Source organism: Panonychus citri, unplaced genomic scaffold (genome assembly GCF_014898815.1).
Source record: "Panonychus citri isolate SS breed McGregor unplaced genomic scaffold, ASM1489881v1 Contig00135, whole genome shotgun sequence".
NCBI classification, from domain to species: Eukaryota; Metazoa; Arthropoda; class Arachnida; order Trombidiformes; family Tetranychidae; genus Panonychus; species Panonychus citri.
In genome coordinates, this window is record NW_026515540.1 from 951,079 (window position 1) to 966,536 (window position 15,458).

Genomic DNA, 15,458 nt, shown 5'->3' on the forward strand with positions numbered 1-15,458 from the left:
GTAGAAAATTGTTGCTACAAAGCTGAGATTTTACTCCAATTTTTTGATTGTTGTTAAATTCATCTCTCATTGATAATATCAATGATAACAAGCAATTAACACACAAGTCATAAAGACAAAGTTGACAATTTAACTACTAATTGTGATGAAAATAAAATATTTACTGTTGAGATGAATGAAAGTTAATCGATTGAACAATTTATTTGAAAACATGAAAAGATCTGAAAGTGTAACGATTAACTACTAATTTGTTTTCTTCTCATGTTCCTTAATTTGAAAAATCCTAAATCAAAAGAAGAGACAATTTCAGTGAGATTATTAAATAACAATTAAAAGAAAAATTAAAAACTCTCATCCTCATCTTCCCATCAACAATCAACATTAATCTTCATGATCAAAAACACCAAGGACATTATCTAATTGTACAATTAATCTTATTGTTTAAATTTTTTCAAGTCTGACGATTAAATCGATGAATTAATTAATCATCAACCAAATGAAGAAGAAAAAAAAATTCCTAAATTGCTTCTTAATTAGAGGATAAATCCAGTCGTAATTGAAATTATCACAATTTTAATCATCTCCCATCTGAGTGACTCTCGCTTGTAAACTGTTAATTTGCAAATGTGCTAATTAAACAAACTCTTGTGATAATTAAGCTGATTACTGTTCACCAATAAAACAAATTGTAATTCTAATTTTAATTGTAAAAAGAAATAAAAATTAACGAAAATGAAAAAAATCGAAAGAAATGAAAAATTATCTCAATTCAAGACTCGAGAAAAGACTTGAACCTAATGCCCTCTGGAGAGAATCTTTCAAGACTCTCAGTCAATGGAAGAGAAATGATTCAACGTGAATGAAACAATCTCTGAATGAGCTCCATGCATTTACTTAAATCCTCAAAGAGAATCAGTTTTAATCTTGTTCTATCGTAATTATATCTCACCAAATCTCACCAAATTGTTCCTCAAAAAGCAAATTAATCAACTAAATTTCTCTCTTACTGTATGTGTCCAACAATCTCTATTCTTAAAACGGTTTTGCTCTTCCAAGTGATTTACGATTGTTAATCAAACAATTTCCTTCTTGTTCCATTAATTTTTGCTCTTCTTTTTCTATTTATCCTGCTACTGGATTAGAATTTACTACACAAGGTGATTCAGGGTTAACTCCGTTATGAGATATGTATGCTTTACCCAAAGGTAATACTAAAGAGATATTAGCAAAGACACGACGAGGTAAGCATTGTTTTCCATTGACATTGATTCTCATCTTCATCTTACTTGTTTCCTTGATATTTTTCTCTTTCTCTCTCTTTCTTTTCCATCCTGAACTTCCTGTGTCTCTTAAATGTAAATTACTTGGTGTACTCTCTTTGCACTCAGGATGCATCTCATTGTCAGCAATTGAGCCAATTTGTAGTGTTTCCTTGCTAGTGTACATAGAGAGAGAGGGTCACCTTAATTTTCATTTTCTTTTTTCGCTCTCACTAATTGATTTTTATTTTTTTTATTCTATTCTCTTTTTCCCATTTACAGGAATCTCTCAGAAATATGAATCCTTTGGAAATCAGAAAGTATCTAAGAATAAACGTGATTCAGATCATCTTCCTGTTAATGAGATAAGGTTCGGTTCCAGCGTGTATCACAATTTCCATATTCCCGTTAGGAAAAAGAAACTACCTCATCATCATTCACAATCTTTTCACCTTTTCAATCAAAATTAACTGTTTTCTATCTATTCTATTATAACACCTAATCCATCTACTTTTTTTTCTATTCTCGTTCATCTCAGAACAAACCTTGAAATTCTAGTAATTAACTTGTTCTAACATTTTTTTTCTTCTTCCATCTCTCTTTTTTACTCTCTCTCTCTCTCCTTTTTGATTCCACCGGTTTTTCCTCATCATCAGTAGCACTTGTAAACCGATTTTCCATAATAATAGAACTAAGAAAATATGTATCTCCAAAGATGTCGAAGAAATTACTCCGCAGCATCTCGAGATGATTAAATACGTTCGTGAAGGTGAGAAAATGCTCTTTATCCCCTAATGTGTCTGTCTACCGTTGCCATCAAATTCCCCATGCTTTTGATTTAAATATCAAGAGATATTGAAGGTTGGCGGTTGAATTGTTTTTCCAATTTATCCTCATTATCTTCCGTTGATCATCAGATTAGCTAATCGATCTGATAAAATCATCAAGTATTACAAAGTACAATAATCTTTAATCTAAATGTTAATTTCTCTCCCTCTCTATCATCTTACTTCAGGTTGGCTTATTGTATTGAGAGACTTTGAAAATAGCAATAAAACTAATTGCAGCAATAACGATATGGCAACAAATGGAACCAATAATTACACTTCAAATCAGAATCAAAACCAATCGACACCGAAAGTTTCTTACTACAAAAATAGAAGTGCCTCTGTACCCAGTGAGTTCACTTTCGATAATAATCTTTGGGCCATTTTGGTTGTTTTCATTTTCTCTTTACTAATTTGATTGGTTTTCTTTTTTTTTGTCTCTTATAGAATTTGAACCTTTTGATCTTGAAACATTCTGGGGTCAAAGGTTGTACCAAAATCTGACCAGATCTACATGATGAAACAGAAATGTAGTGACTAGTATTTAATAGAAAGTGTTAAAACTTTCATCATCATGACCAGTTCTTTTTTCGTAGCAGAATTAAAAGTAAATTACAAATAGCGTCTTGATCGACGATCGGAGATTAACAAGAATTTTGTGTGTGGCACAATTTGACGGTTTCGAAATACGATAAAACAACAAGACTAATTTATCATCACAAAACAGTTTTATATTAATTAAACTGTGTCTCTAATCAACTTATAAAAAAAACAAACAAACAATTTACATGGAAAAGTAAACGCTCTCAGCGATTTTGAGAGATAAACATTATTATCACCACGATGCAATGATTGAAATCACGAAAACAAATGGAATTGAATCAACAATTTAGCCTTTTTAAATATTCTATTATATAACTCGACGAAAAGCCTTCACTTCGCATGGCCAAGCTCACTTATTTATGTACTTTTTTTTGGATCAAACAAAAGAAAACACCAACAATTAACCCACTTTATCATGAGTATATCGAAATTTGGACGGATGTTTGGTAAATATCGAAGCCAATGGAACAGTTTTCATTTTCATCTTTATCAAATTTATTAATCATTATCAATGTTCCCGAGATAATCAAACACAAACTCCGGCGATAATCATGATAAACAACATGAAAAATGGGAAAAAGCTCAAGGTACAATCTTTTGATTGGAAGAGGATAATCAAAGATTTTTTCTCACAAAAAAATCATCAAGCAAGAAAAGGATGGAATCATTTTATCAACATGGTTCGAAACTTCAGCACAAATCGAATGGTTCAATATTTGGACTGATTGCAATCAACTAATCACAAAGCACATAAATGCAAATTCTAGTACAGTAGTGTGTCTACAATTAACGAAATTATATTTTTCATAGTCGCCATCTAGTGTTCCTTCATTAATTAGATACAATTTTGTTTGGTTAATTTGACACTCGGAGAAACAATCGATCTAATTGTTGATAATTATTCCTCTGGTGAAACAATTAACTTGAAGCTCGTTAAAAAGTCAAGTGTCAGTGATCAATTGTAGATGAGACATGATTTACTTGAACATGAATAAATTAACTTATTTAATTTACATCATTTTTTCCCAGAGAATCAATTTATTAATTTAGTGATTATCAACTATTAATAATATTAAACTCATCTTACAGTAAAGTGATTTAGTAATTTGGTTTGCTTGATTATCTTTCGACGTCACTAATTAGCTTCATGATTTGCCTTTCATCATGTTAATTGTTGAGAGATTTTGTTTTCTCTTGATTGTTTTCCTTGTGTAGAAAATTGTTGCTACAAAGCTGAGATTTTACTCCAATTTTTTGATTGTTGTTAAATTCATCTCTCATTGATAATATCAATGATAACAAGCAATTAACACACAAGTCATAAAGACAAAGTTGACAATTTAACTACTAATTGTGATGAAAATAAAAAATTTACTGTTAAGATGAATGAAAGTTAATCGATTGAACAATTTATTTGAAAACATGAAAAGATCTGAAAGTGTAACGATTAACTACTAATTTGTTTTCTTCTCATGTTCCTTAATTTGAAAAATCCTAAATCAAAAGAAGAGACAATTTCAGTGAGATTATTAAATAACAATTAAAAGAAAAATTAAAAACTCTCATCCTCATCTTCCCATCAACAATCAACAATCAACAACCAACATTAATCTTCATGATCAAAAACACCAAGGACATTATCTAATTGTACAATTAATCTTATTGTTTAAATTTTTTCAAGTCTGACGATTAAATCGATGAATTAATTAATCATCAACCAAATGAAGAAGAAAAAAAATTCCTAAATTGCTTCTTAATTAGAGGATAAATCCAGTCGTAATTGAAATTATCACAACTTTAATTGTCCACAATTTGGTTGATTTTCGTACTATAGTAAATTAATATTTGCCAATTTTCTAATTACTTAATCAGATTAATTTCTTTCGTTTATTATTTTCTATTTTATTAAACTAATTCTAATTGTTAAGTAAACTAATCGAAAAAATATTCTACCCTTGATTATACAAAATCACAGTTATCAAAGTTTTCTCAACAATTAGTTTATTATAAATTTTAATTACAACCTTAGATTATAATAGAAACTAAATCCAGTTCGTTATCATAATTGTTGATTATCTAAATTGAGTTAATCTGGTTCAGTAAAAACAATTAAATGGATCCAATTAATTTTCTTGACACGTTCACCTTAATGTTTATGATGCTAATTTAATAATAATTATTTGATAATTATGTTGACAATATAATAATTAAGATTTACTATCTAATTATAATCATCGATGACTTTTAATGTTAATTGTTGCCATTATGCGATGATTTATTAATTGCTCCTGTTGAGAGTAGTAAAAGCCAAAGGTTTAATTGTTTACAATTAGTAAATTTTTGTTTCGTTGGAAAATTTATCAAGAAATCAAATCGTATACAATTAGGTACGAGTTCCTATTAATTGTAATTGATTAAAAGGAAATGATTAGGAGATGATGAAGATGAGGAAGAGAGAGAAGGAAATTTATGATGATGATGAGAGAGGAAGTTGTTGATGAAAAATGAAGATGATTAGTTTTAAATCGTAATCGTCGATTAATTAATTGTCTAGTAACTTTAATTCTTTTGATTTCTTTGTCACAATCAATCATTTTTCTTTAATTATTACAATCGATTGAGTGAAGATAAATTAAAAGGGGATTAGGAACATAGAGAAATTAATTACATGGGTTTGGGATCAAATCGAGTTAAATTATTTAATTGATTAACATTAATTAACAATGAGTATGTTTTAATTGTTAACAAATATCAATTGACTTTGTTAATACTAATTCAATAATCAAGATAATTTTAATTAACATGGAAATGGTTGAATCATCATCAAATCAGCAAGAGATGTTAATTGTTACAATGACTGATTGTTTACTCTTGAATTAGTCCGAGTTAATTGTTGTTTGGAAATGTTGTTACAATTTAAATCATGTTGTATTGCTAATAAAATCGCTAGTTAATCAATTAATATTTTTTGATTTGAAAATGATGTTTACAATTAAACTTGATCAAAAGTAATGATGACTTACAACAATAGTCAGAATTGGCTCTGATTTATAGTAATCAGTTACTTGGAGGTGACAATCAATTGTTACAATTTAGGAAAGTGTTACAAATGATTTATCATGAGCGAGAAAGTGTTTACAAGTAGAAAAAATAAATTACAATTAATTAATTAAATGGACCCACAATCAAGTAGACGAATGATAATTAGTCTTGATATTATCAAATACGAAAAAAAAAACAAAGTTGCAAAAAATTAAATCTCATCTAATTGTTGATGTTAACTGATGAAATTAAGTTTTTTGTTGTTGTAATTGTGATTAACCCTATCATCATAATTGAATTAACATTAATAATTAGAATTGAAAATTTGAGTCTCTAATTAATATATTTTTTATATTGAGCTATCACATTTAGCCTTTTCAACAATTAATTTTGCTTTTTAATTGTTTCAATCAAACAATCACAGACATTGATGGTTGAGTAACTAATTGAAAATCTAATTAAACTGTCTTTTGATTATATTATCAAATTGTGCAATCAGGTCAACAAAACCATAATCAGTTATCATTTGCTAATTGTGATTTCTCAATCCTTTTGATTTGTTGTCCATTGATGATCAGTTTTGCTTTTTTACTTGAATATTAATTCAGGTGCACAATTAATTTATAGAAGTTGAAGAAAAAAATAACAATTATCATGATTAAATTAACGATGATAATTTAACATCTCTCATTATCCAGTGAGTCCTTCTTTTGATCACCGTTTTCCCGATACTTGGTGAATGATAATTCTGATGTTACTTGGAAAGTTGATGCTGATGGTGATTTATTTGATGATTTATTCTGAATTAACGAGAGTCGCTGTTCGTTGAGTGGTGGACCAATTATACTCAATAATACTGGAAGGAAAATTAAACTATGTAGAGTACCGAAGACAATGATTCCAAGGTACATCCGGAAATAGAAGACTTGGAAAATTTTCGATTTAGCAAAGGCTAAAACTAAGATACCACAATCGGTTAATGTGATACCGGAAAGAATCTGTTGTGGTGAGAAAGAGAGAAGAATTAATTGTCTGATGAACTCGTCATTTAAATAGAAGAACAATTAAATTAGATACTTACAGAGCTTCCCATTATTGATAATGATTCGTGCGCTCGTTGTATTCTTGTTGATGCTGGAGAAATTGTAAGTTCTGACTAAATGAGAACAGAATTCAACTGATATTCCAACGCCCTGAAAAAGAATCAAAATTAAATTGAGTTAACGAAAATTACATAGAAAATAAATAATCACAATTCGTAAAGAGGATAAACAACTTACCACAACTAAATTAACAAGTGAAATTGCATTTAATGATATATCCCACCAATACATCATACCCATTAAGTTAATTATTATCATGAGAATTGTAAATGCTACGATAATTGCTGAATAAAAGTCAAGGCCAAAAAATAGATAAGTAACTATGAAAACTGCTCCGATCGAAAGGCTTAAACTTCGAGCGGTATCTCCCCACATAGTTAAATATTGTTCGTAAAAAACGTCAGTGAAACTGTAGGTTCGTACGCTCGCCTTTGTGAAGCCTCCTTTCTGCAATTTCTTGGTTAATTTGTCGGCAATTTGACGAGAAATTCGCAGAGATTCGTAAAAATCTTTTGACGTTTTAAGTGGTTTACGATAAATCATCATATGAGATGGACCAGCTTTAGAGTTTCCCTTTTGATCTGTAACTACTCTAACAGTGTTTGCGAATTGTGCTTTTCCACCAAGGAAACAATCGATTCCGGGATTATGGTTCAAAAAGAAAGGCAAATAAGAATCAAACTCTTTGCCCATCGGACGGACTCTTAAATCATCAAGACATGTTTCACATTCGATATCATTTCCTAGGCACTGAGAACCATTTTCATATTTTTTACAACAAGTATCGCCTCGTAGGTATTGAGTATAATCGGTTAACCAAAATGAAGGACGTGAAGCAAGAAAACTGGAAGGTTGAGTCGCAAAGTAATTAAGTATTTTTAGGACAGAATCTCGATCACAGGTTGAATCGCCGCATAAACGATTTTGAGCCACTGGATTCGAATAGTTGTAACCGTCGCTGATAATAAAATAGACTGGAGGGCCGACTTGTAAGTAGTCTTTGTAGAAAGCAAAATAGTCCATCATGTAAGAATCATCGGGCATTGAGACTTCTTGTTCTAGACCAATATGAATTTGATCGAGACAAATGATAGATGAACAAAACCAACCGCCGAAGATGAGTAGTACGATAAATCGAGTTGCGTCTTTGAGCAGGAATGGAGAGTAAATTTCTCGGAAAAAACTATGGATTACACCGTTGTTTAAATCTTTTGAGTTAGACTTTGTCGACTTGGGCGCTTTTATACAACAGAAAACATCTAAACGATTAGATGTTTGTCGACGAGTGTCAAGAACAAATATCGACAAGAAACAAGTCATTTGAAGGACGAAATTTATCACCAAAGCGACAGCAGCATAAAGAGCAAAGATACGAACTGCCGGCATTGGTGTTAATGCACCAATAAAGAAACAACTTGACATTGATAGAGATGATAGTAACATACTTGGTGCGATTTCACCAACAACACGTCCGATTTGTTCATTAATTGTTTCATCTTGTCTCCGTTCATCTCGTTGAAATGTTTGTACCAATATGAAAATATTGTCAACACCAACAGCCAATACCAAGAATGGAATGACCTCAACGATGATCAGTGTCGCTGAAACACCCAAGAAGAAAAAGAAACCAAGTGATGATAAGACCGAAAGTAACACAATCAACACTCCAACAAAACCCAAAGTGAATCGAGCGTCAACAAGTAAAGTGCTGATATTTGAATTTTCCCCGAGTGCAAGTAAAATATAAACAAACATAATTATATAAGAAATAGCGATTGTAACAATATCCGATTGACTTTGCCGATCGATTTCATCTTCGATTGACTTTTCAGCCTTAAATGCAATTTTCATTCCAGAATTTGAATAGTTTTTTACTAAATCGAGGAAACCTTGTTCCCAAGCAATAGCATCAGACGATCTCAATGAGTCGTTAAAGTTATTAACAGGGAAAGTGATCACTAATGCTTGAGCTTCCCTGTAAGTATTATCAGAAAATCCACCAAGAGCTGCTTCGGGATAAATCAACGGTATTGATCCATTTTTGACACATAAAAATTTGTCATCAGTCATTGCCGTTGGATTGCTCGGACAAGTAGCTACTTTGTAAAGATAATTTTCATCGTCAATTTCTTGAGGATCGTCAAAAAAGTAGGTGAAAATACTCTGAGTGGCACAACTTGTTCCTAAAGGTTTAACACAAATATCTTGTAAGGTCACATCATGATCTCCATTGGTCACTTTTAAATTTTCTATCTCCTTTTGCAAAACAAGAACATCTTTTAAAAATTGTCTCCTAAATGCTGGACCAAAAAGATCAGATTTTGTTTTCCCATTGTTGGAATAATTTCCTTGGAAAAATGTTTTATCCGTTGGAGAAACAATTATCATCTCGATTCGGAAAAACTTTCCAAAATTTGATTGAAATATTCCAGGTCAGATCGAGCTTGACTTCCAGAGGCGACCCATAGATCAACTGGATCGGTGGTCACTTTAATTGTTGACAAACCAGAGGCTAAAATTAGAGATGCGATCAAAGAGATGATCATAATTGGAATAGGTCGGTCGGCGACATATTTTCCCCAAATTGTGAACCATTTCTCGAAAAATAACTCGAAACGTAATCCAAGACTCAATTTTTCTCCTTGACTCGATTTACCATCAGAGCTCATCGATGCCAGATCGCGGGTCGGACTTGAACGTGGAGTGATCGCAGATATGGGACCCGTGAATTCAGCTACAAAATATACAAAAAAAAACATAGACATTAATAGTGGTAATTTAATAAATTATAAGAAACAGTTAAGCTCATGCAGGTAAAATGTAAGAGCACAGGCAAAGCATTTGGAACTACAATTAAATTAGAAAACAGAAATACAAATAAGACAAAAGTTTGCAACAAACATTAAGAATATTAATTAAATCTAATGACCAAGAATACCGTTAATCAAAATACAATTGACTGTATTAATTATGATTCTCAGATTGATTAAATAATCAAATGGTCCTTGAAAATATTACTAATTCTCATTTCTAATCAAAATGAGTTCTGAAAGCTTTCAATGGTTATTGTTTTTGACAACAATTAAAGTCAAATTGTACTTGCGTAACTTATAATACAATTGAATTAGATTGTGAAGTGAAATTCATTTTTTTATTGCTTAATCATAGACAATTATTAGGTCAACAATCAAAAAGTTTAAGGTAAATTTATTTAAATATCAAGTATTCAAATGGTGATTTTTAACTTTGATGATTTAAGAGACGATATAATCTCAACAATTAATTGCTAATATTTACAAGCAGATATAATTTAAGTTGATTGGTTCAATTAAAATTGATGGAACTGGAAATTGTCCAATTGATTTTCCAGATACAACAATCATAAATAAATAACATTGTAATCATTACATTAATTGTAACAATTTGAATCATCTTCCATTTAATGAAATAACAATTCAACAATAAAGGTTAATCAAGAAATAATTTTTATATCAATCAGGCCATGGACATTTATATAAATTAGTTTAAATGATAATTGAAGGACAATTAAAACAAGGTTTACATAAAACGGAAGTGTGATTGACGTAACAATCAATGGTTAATTAGCAATCAATCAGACAATTGAGGTAAAATAAGAAACGTTGATTGATAATTGCAGACTAATCAATAGAAATTAAATAAAAGTCTCTGCTAATTGTTGATTGACAAAGATTAAAAAACAATTTTTCCTTAAATGTAATAACAGATGATTAATTATTAATGATAAATACAATTAGGTTTCATGATGCATTTAAAATCAAGGGAATTTCAAGTTTCTCTGTAAATATTATCTAATTATAAACAAGTAATCAACAATTAAGAACGTTATTTTATCATATTAATGAGAAACCGGTTCAACAGGTAATTGTTGGGATTTTTTTGCTCTCAGGTAAAATATAAGGTTTGCTTTCACCTGAGATAATTTGAAAGTAATAAAAGTTTACAGGTAAAGTCAAAGGCCCACAAAAAGTTCAGTAATCAGTTGATTGTAAATGGGAAAAGAAAATTTAACTATCAAAAAATGATTGTAATGGTTAATTGTGATAACAATTGTCTCTCAGTATTATCGTTGATTGATGATAAATGATTGAGTATCTACGCAATTGTATTTCCTTAGCTACGTTAATGTAACTTTCTAATTGTGTTTATCTCATTGAAATATGTGAATATAAATAGACAATAAAATGTTGATTGTAAGAATATGAGAAATTACTGATTATATTGGTTGATCATGGTAACAATCAAAACTGATAAAATAAAGTATCTAATGTTTATAACTTTTAATTGCAATCAATGGTGGTTGTTGTTGTTGCTTTTTAAATATTAATACTATCATTTATTAAACATAATCAAGGTTATAATGTAAATGTTAATTAAACAGTAATGATAAACTATCATGATAATTATAAATTAAATTGGTAAGTTGATTTGTGATAATCAGCTTGAAATTTACAGAAATTGAGAAAAGTTTCAGATCTTTTCAAGCTGAACAATATTACCACCACCATCATCATCATCATCATCATCATCATCATCATTTTCATCATCGTTTTGATGAATGAATGAGACGAAAAAACAATCAGACTAATGAAATGATCATCATGAACTCAGGATACACATGGAACTTGTTTCAAATAACTTGATCTCGTTACTTTTACTGAAAAACAAGTTTATCGTCATCATTAGTAGCTTAAGGTCAGAATAATCCTTTCATTTAATGGTCAGTTTGATTGTTATTAAATTGATGGTGGATAATAATCTTCATGAAAGTAGTTGTTACCTAACATATTATCAACATTGGATTAAACCCATTGCATGTGATATTTTTTTTCTCTGCAATTAGTTTAATCAATAAGTAAAAGAAATAGATTAAAACTTATCATGAAACATTAACTTGTTTTCAATGTCAAGGTAATGATGAATAATAAACAAGAAGTTAGAAGAATTAACAATGGAAATTCAAGTAATTAATTATTCATTTTTTTCTTTCATCAAGATTAAAACTTTAATCTGCAACCATTGATATCAGTTCAATAAAGATAATCCTTATAATTTAAGAATCAAGTAATTAGTGAGTGTGATAAACGCGATAACCAATGAATTGGTAACAATTGGAAATATATAAAATCAATCAAACTAATTTCACTTTTAGATAGAAAATAAATCAAATTAGTTTTGGAGAAATTTCAAAAACTTGTTTGGAATACTTAGTTACTGAATTCATCATGAAAATGAAAGTTGAAAATGATGATTAAGATGATAAGATGATAAAAGAAAGAGTAAAATGATGATCAAGTTTAAGTGAATCTTCATCAAGGCCAAACATTTCATCAATATTGAAGATTCCTGGTTGTGTATCAGTGATGTTCATCATCATGAATATAACAATTTAAATTAGAGATTAGTAAGAATCTGTCAATCAAATTAATCCTTATTGAATAGTAAATAAGTTTCTATTTTGGATTAGATTTTGGAAACTTAAATTAAGGGGCTGACATCATAAGAGTACTTGAAATGATCAAGCATCATTTACATGAGATTTTCCTGGTTTATTAAACTTAATTGTTACCTGTTCGTTTTTTTTTTCATTAAGGTAAATAAAGTAACTGTTTAATAACACTGAATGTATTGGTGATGATAATGGTAAGAGGATGATTAGAGATGATAACAAGATCATCCGATCAATTAGAAAAGGTAAAAATGGTAAATGAATTAGTGTTTCATCAATTATTTCTCGGGTATTAGTTAATCGTAACTTGAGTACAAACAAACAACAATTAACGATTTAATCAGTGTAAATCAAACAAGTTGTATCTGATTTCATTTGTTTTCGTTCAAGTGACTAATTAATCATTGAAGGAATTAACTGTTATTGATGAAACTTATTGTTTTTTTTTCTTCTCCGATTAAAAAATCAATTGATTAGGAATCTTCTGCTGGTGGAAGTTAATTGTTACTCTTTTTATGGGAAAATAACAAATATTTATGGAAATCAGGATTATCGATAAATTTTAACAACTTCCAATTAAACATTATGAGTAAATTGACTCTTTTTCCCAGGTAATTCATAACAACACAGGAAGTTGTAATACATGTAATAACAATCAAAATGATCACAACAATTAAGGGTAATAAGCAAACTAGTATGCACAATAATAGCAAACAATTAGCTGGCTTTGGATTAATCACTTTCATGGGAACAGAGAACCTACTTTGAGTTAATCCACCTCTTTCAAGAGGTTCATTTTCATCTGAAGATCCATCGTTAAGAATTGATGACAATTGACGATTGTCATTAATTTCGAGTTTCAAAAAGTCTGTGCGATTTTTACCTATGTTTTTATCCATTCATGAAAATGGAACCGTTGAGAATTGAAAAGAGAAAGTAACAGGAAATTCGAGCATGAAATAGATTCAAGTTGTTCAATGGGAGAGATAAAATGATGAATAATAATTGTAAAGGGTAGAGAGTGAAAGAGAAATGAAAAAGGAGATTAATTTATTACTTACGACTAAATGATTTGTTTCTCTTGAAAAATAGATTAGTGAAATAGGCTGAGGTGATGATTAAAATGATAGCGTAAAGTAAATAACCAATAACAGCGGCTCCTCTTTGACCTAAGATGGTGAAAGGTTCGGGTGGTGGTGGTAATTTACGAGCACTTCGAGGTAGAATGTCAATAGCACAGGTTTGTTCACAATCGGCGCAACTACATGGATCAAATCCTAAGCCGATACTCTTGTGACAAGGTGTGGCTTGAGCTGACATTGGGTAAAAGGATTGACCATCAGGTGATTTAATCTCAGTGTCAGAGGTTAAAGTAAAATTTATCTGGACGGGTGAATGGCCACCATGGCGATGAGATAATCCCATGAAGCTTAACCACTTTCGATAGGTACAATCACCGTCATCAGTGATACCACACATAAGGGTTAAAGCGGGTAAATTTAGAGGCGTTTGGACGGATTTACATGACTGGTGAAGATCTTTGGCAAATGATTCGGATAAGAAATAAGTTGTATTGTGAACTTGAAGTTTTTCAGGTGATGATTCTAATGGAACCCATTTGGTTATGTTGATAAATTCACTTTGACGAGAAGAACATGTCATTTCACAGAAAATTCTTTTCCAATTAAAGAAACAAGATGGACATCGACCAAGAAATTGAGCTGGTGTTTCATATGATTTTTCTAGTGCGTCTATTTGTTCAGTTGAACAACACACTAAAGGATTATCGGTTTTCTCAAATAAACTTGGACACAAATCTTTCAATAAAATTCTGTAAGATTCATTTGCTAAAGGTGAAGGTGAATGAGGCTCATAACAAGGTATTGGCGATTGAAATGTTCCACCATGACCACAAATACCACCGAGAACACATTTACCCTGAGAAGATGATTCACCGGTTACAATCTAAAGGAACACATAAATCCCCCCATAGGTAATGAGATAAACAAGGAAAGAAACAAAAAGGAAATAGGATAATTAGAAAAGGTTAATTAGAAAGATAAACACACTAATCATAAAAAAAAATGCGAACATCAATTAACAATCAACAAAAGAGAAATGGAAATGGAAAAGCCATTTGAACTATATAATTATAAACCCACCTTGCAGATGAAAATTATCACCAATAATATAGTGAGAGTGGTAAATTTGGCATCCATATTGAGACACTTTCTTTAATTTACTTTGAAAATTAATCCGATTTTAATCTGTCCATTAACAACAATTGAGATAGAAAACAGTTTGATTAACAATCAATCCAACCAAAAGGTAAATCGCATGTAGAACAAAAAAAAAGAAGAAACTGAAAGGCTTTTATTCCTGGTTGATATTCTTGAGTTGACGAAATTGGGCAAGAAAAACTAATCAAATTGACTCCCAAGATTTAAAAGTAATCACCAAAATTAGAGGAAAAAAACTAATCAAAAAAAGAATAGAATTTAATTAGAAACAATTAACAGTCACAAGGAGTCACAACATGGAAAGAAAAGCAACTAAACTAACCGACAATCAGAATCCAAAACAGAAAATGGTAGTAACTCAATTCGCCGCTAGAACTCAAGTTACTTTTTCCTCTTTCGTTTTGTTGATTCTCTTTCTTTTCAAATTTTATCTTCTCTTTCTTTTATCTTCATCTTTTATCTTCTTCTTCCAAATCAAGTGCAATTCTACAAGCAACAATATCTACAATTAGTCCATCAATTAGCCCAGTGGTTTTCTATTCTCCAACCATAATTAGTCAACAGAAATTGGAATCGACCAAGCAAACATCATGTCCGCCATTTTTTTCCTTTGTTGATTTCATCCTTGATTAGTGATTTTAATTGTGATTAAATTAGTTACTCATGGTTATTATTGTAGTTTAACCCTTGGGGAAGCTTCAAATTATCGGCTAAACACCAATTCGTAAGTAAACAATTAGTTGATTCTTTTTTGTTTTCTATCTTCTATAATTCAATTTGATTCTTATTCTTTGTTATTTTTTTCTCTTTTTCTTTCTCTTCCATTTTATTTGTTTACCTTTAATTAGATTGATTTTTTTATGCAATATAAATGTACCCAAAGGAGGAAAATATTT

The 15,458-nt window shown here is 30.2% G+C and overlaps 3 protein-coding genes across 5 annotated transcripts in view; 2 read left to right on the forward strand and 1 right to left on the reverse strand.

Moving 5' to 3' along the window:
* LOC128391832 (protein tweety-like) overlaps nucleotides 1-15,458 on the forward strand; it is an 86,135-nt gene that overhangs the window by 46,133 nt on the left and 24,544 nt on the right. The window lies entirely within an intron of this gene.
* LOC128391844 (uncharacterized) lies at nucleotides 818-3,702 on the forward strand. 3 transcript variants are annotated; one of them, XM_053351800.1, is made up of 6 exons: nucleotides 818-1,008; nucleotides 1,143-1,241; nucleotides 1,542-1,629; nucleotides 1,916-2,028; nucleotides 2,275-2,436; nucleotides 2,534-3,702. In XM_053351800.1, the coding sequence occupies exons 2-6, from the start codon at nucleotides 1,187-1,189 to the stop codon at nucleotides 2,602-2,604; spliced, it is 489 nt and encodes a 162-aa protein (XP_053207775.1). In that variant the 5' UTR covers nucleotides 818-1,008; nucleotides 1,143-1,186; the 3' UTR covers nucleotides 2,605-3,702. The 3 variants fall into 3 exon arrangements, with proteins under 3 accessions (XP_053207775.1, XP_053207773.1, XP_053207776.1); XM_053351798.1 differs by having other exon boundaries at nucleotides 818-1,241; XM_053351801.1 differs by having other exon boundaries at nucleotides 820-1,241; nucleotides 1,919-2,028.
* Nucleotides 5,375-14,889, reverse strand: LOC128391828 (NPC intracellular cholesterol transporter 1-like). Its single transcript, XM_053351776.1, is given in 8 exon segments — nucleotides 5,375-6,729; nucleotides 6,813-6,876; nucleotides 6,878-6,924; nucleotides 7,012-9,251; nucleotides 9,254-9,568; nucleotides 13,086-13,205; nucleotides 13,384-14,287; nucleotides 14,485-14,889. Coding segments are annotated over 8 exon segments (4,068 nt in total). The 5' UTR covers nucleotides 14,542-14,889; the 3' UTR covers nucleotides 5,375-6,408.

Bases quoted from the DNA above. Each gene is read 5' to 3' on its own strand.
- LOC128391844 (XM_053351798.1), top strand. From the start codon at position 1,187: ATGTATGCTTTACCCAAAGGTAATACTAAAGAGATATTAGCAAAGACA. The intron at 1,630-1,915 runs GTTCGGTTCCAG...CCTCATCATCAG, and splicing joins CTTCCTGTTAATGAGATAAG to TAGCACTTGTAAACCGATTT. The intron at 2,029-2,274 runs GTGAGAAAATGC...ATCTTACTTCAG, and splicing joins GATTAAATACGTTCGTGAAG to GTTGGCTTATTGTATTGAGA.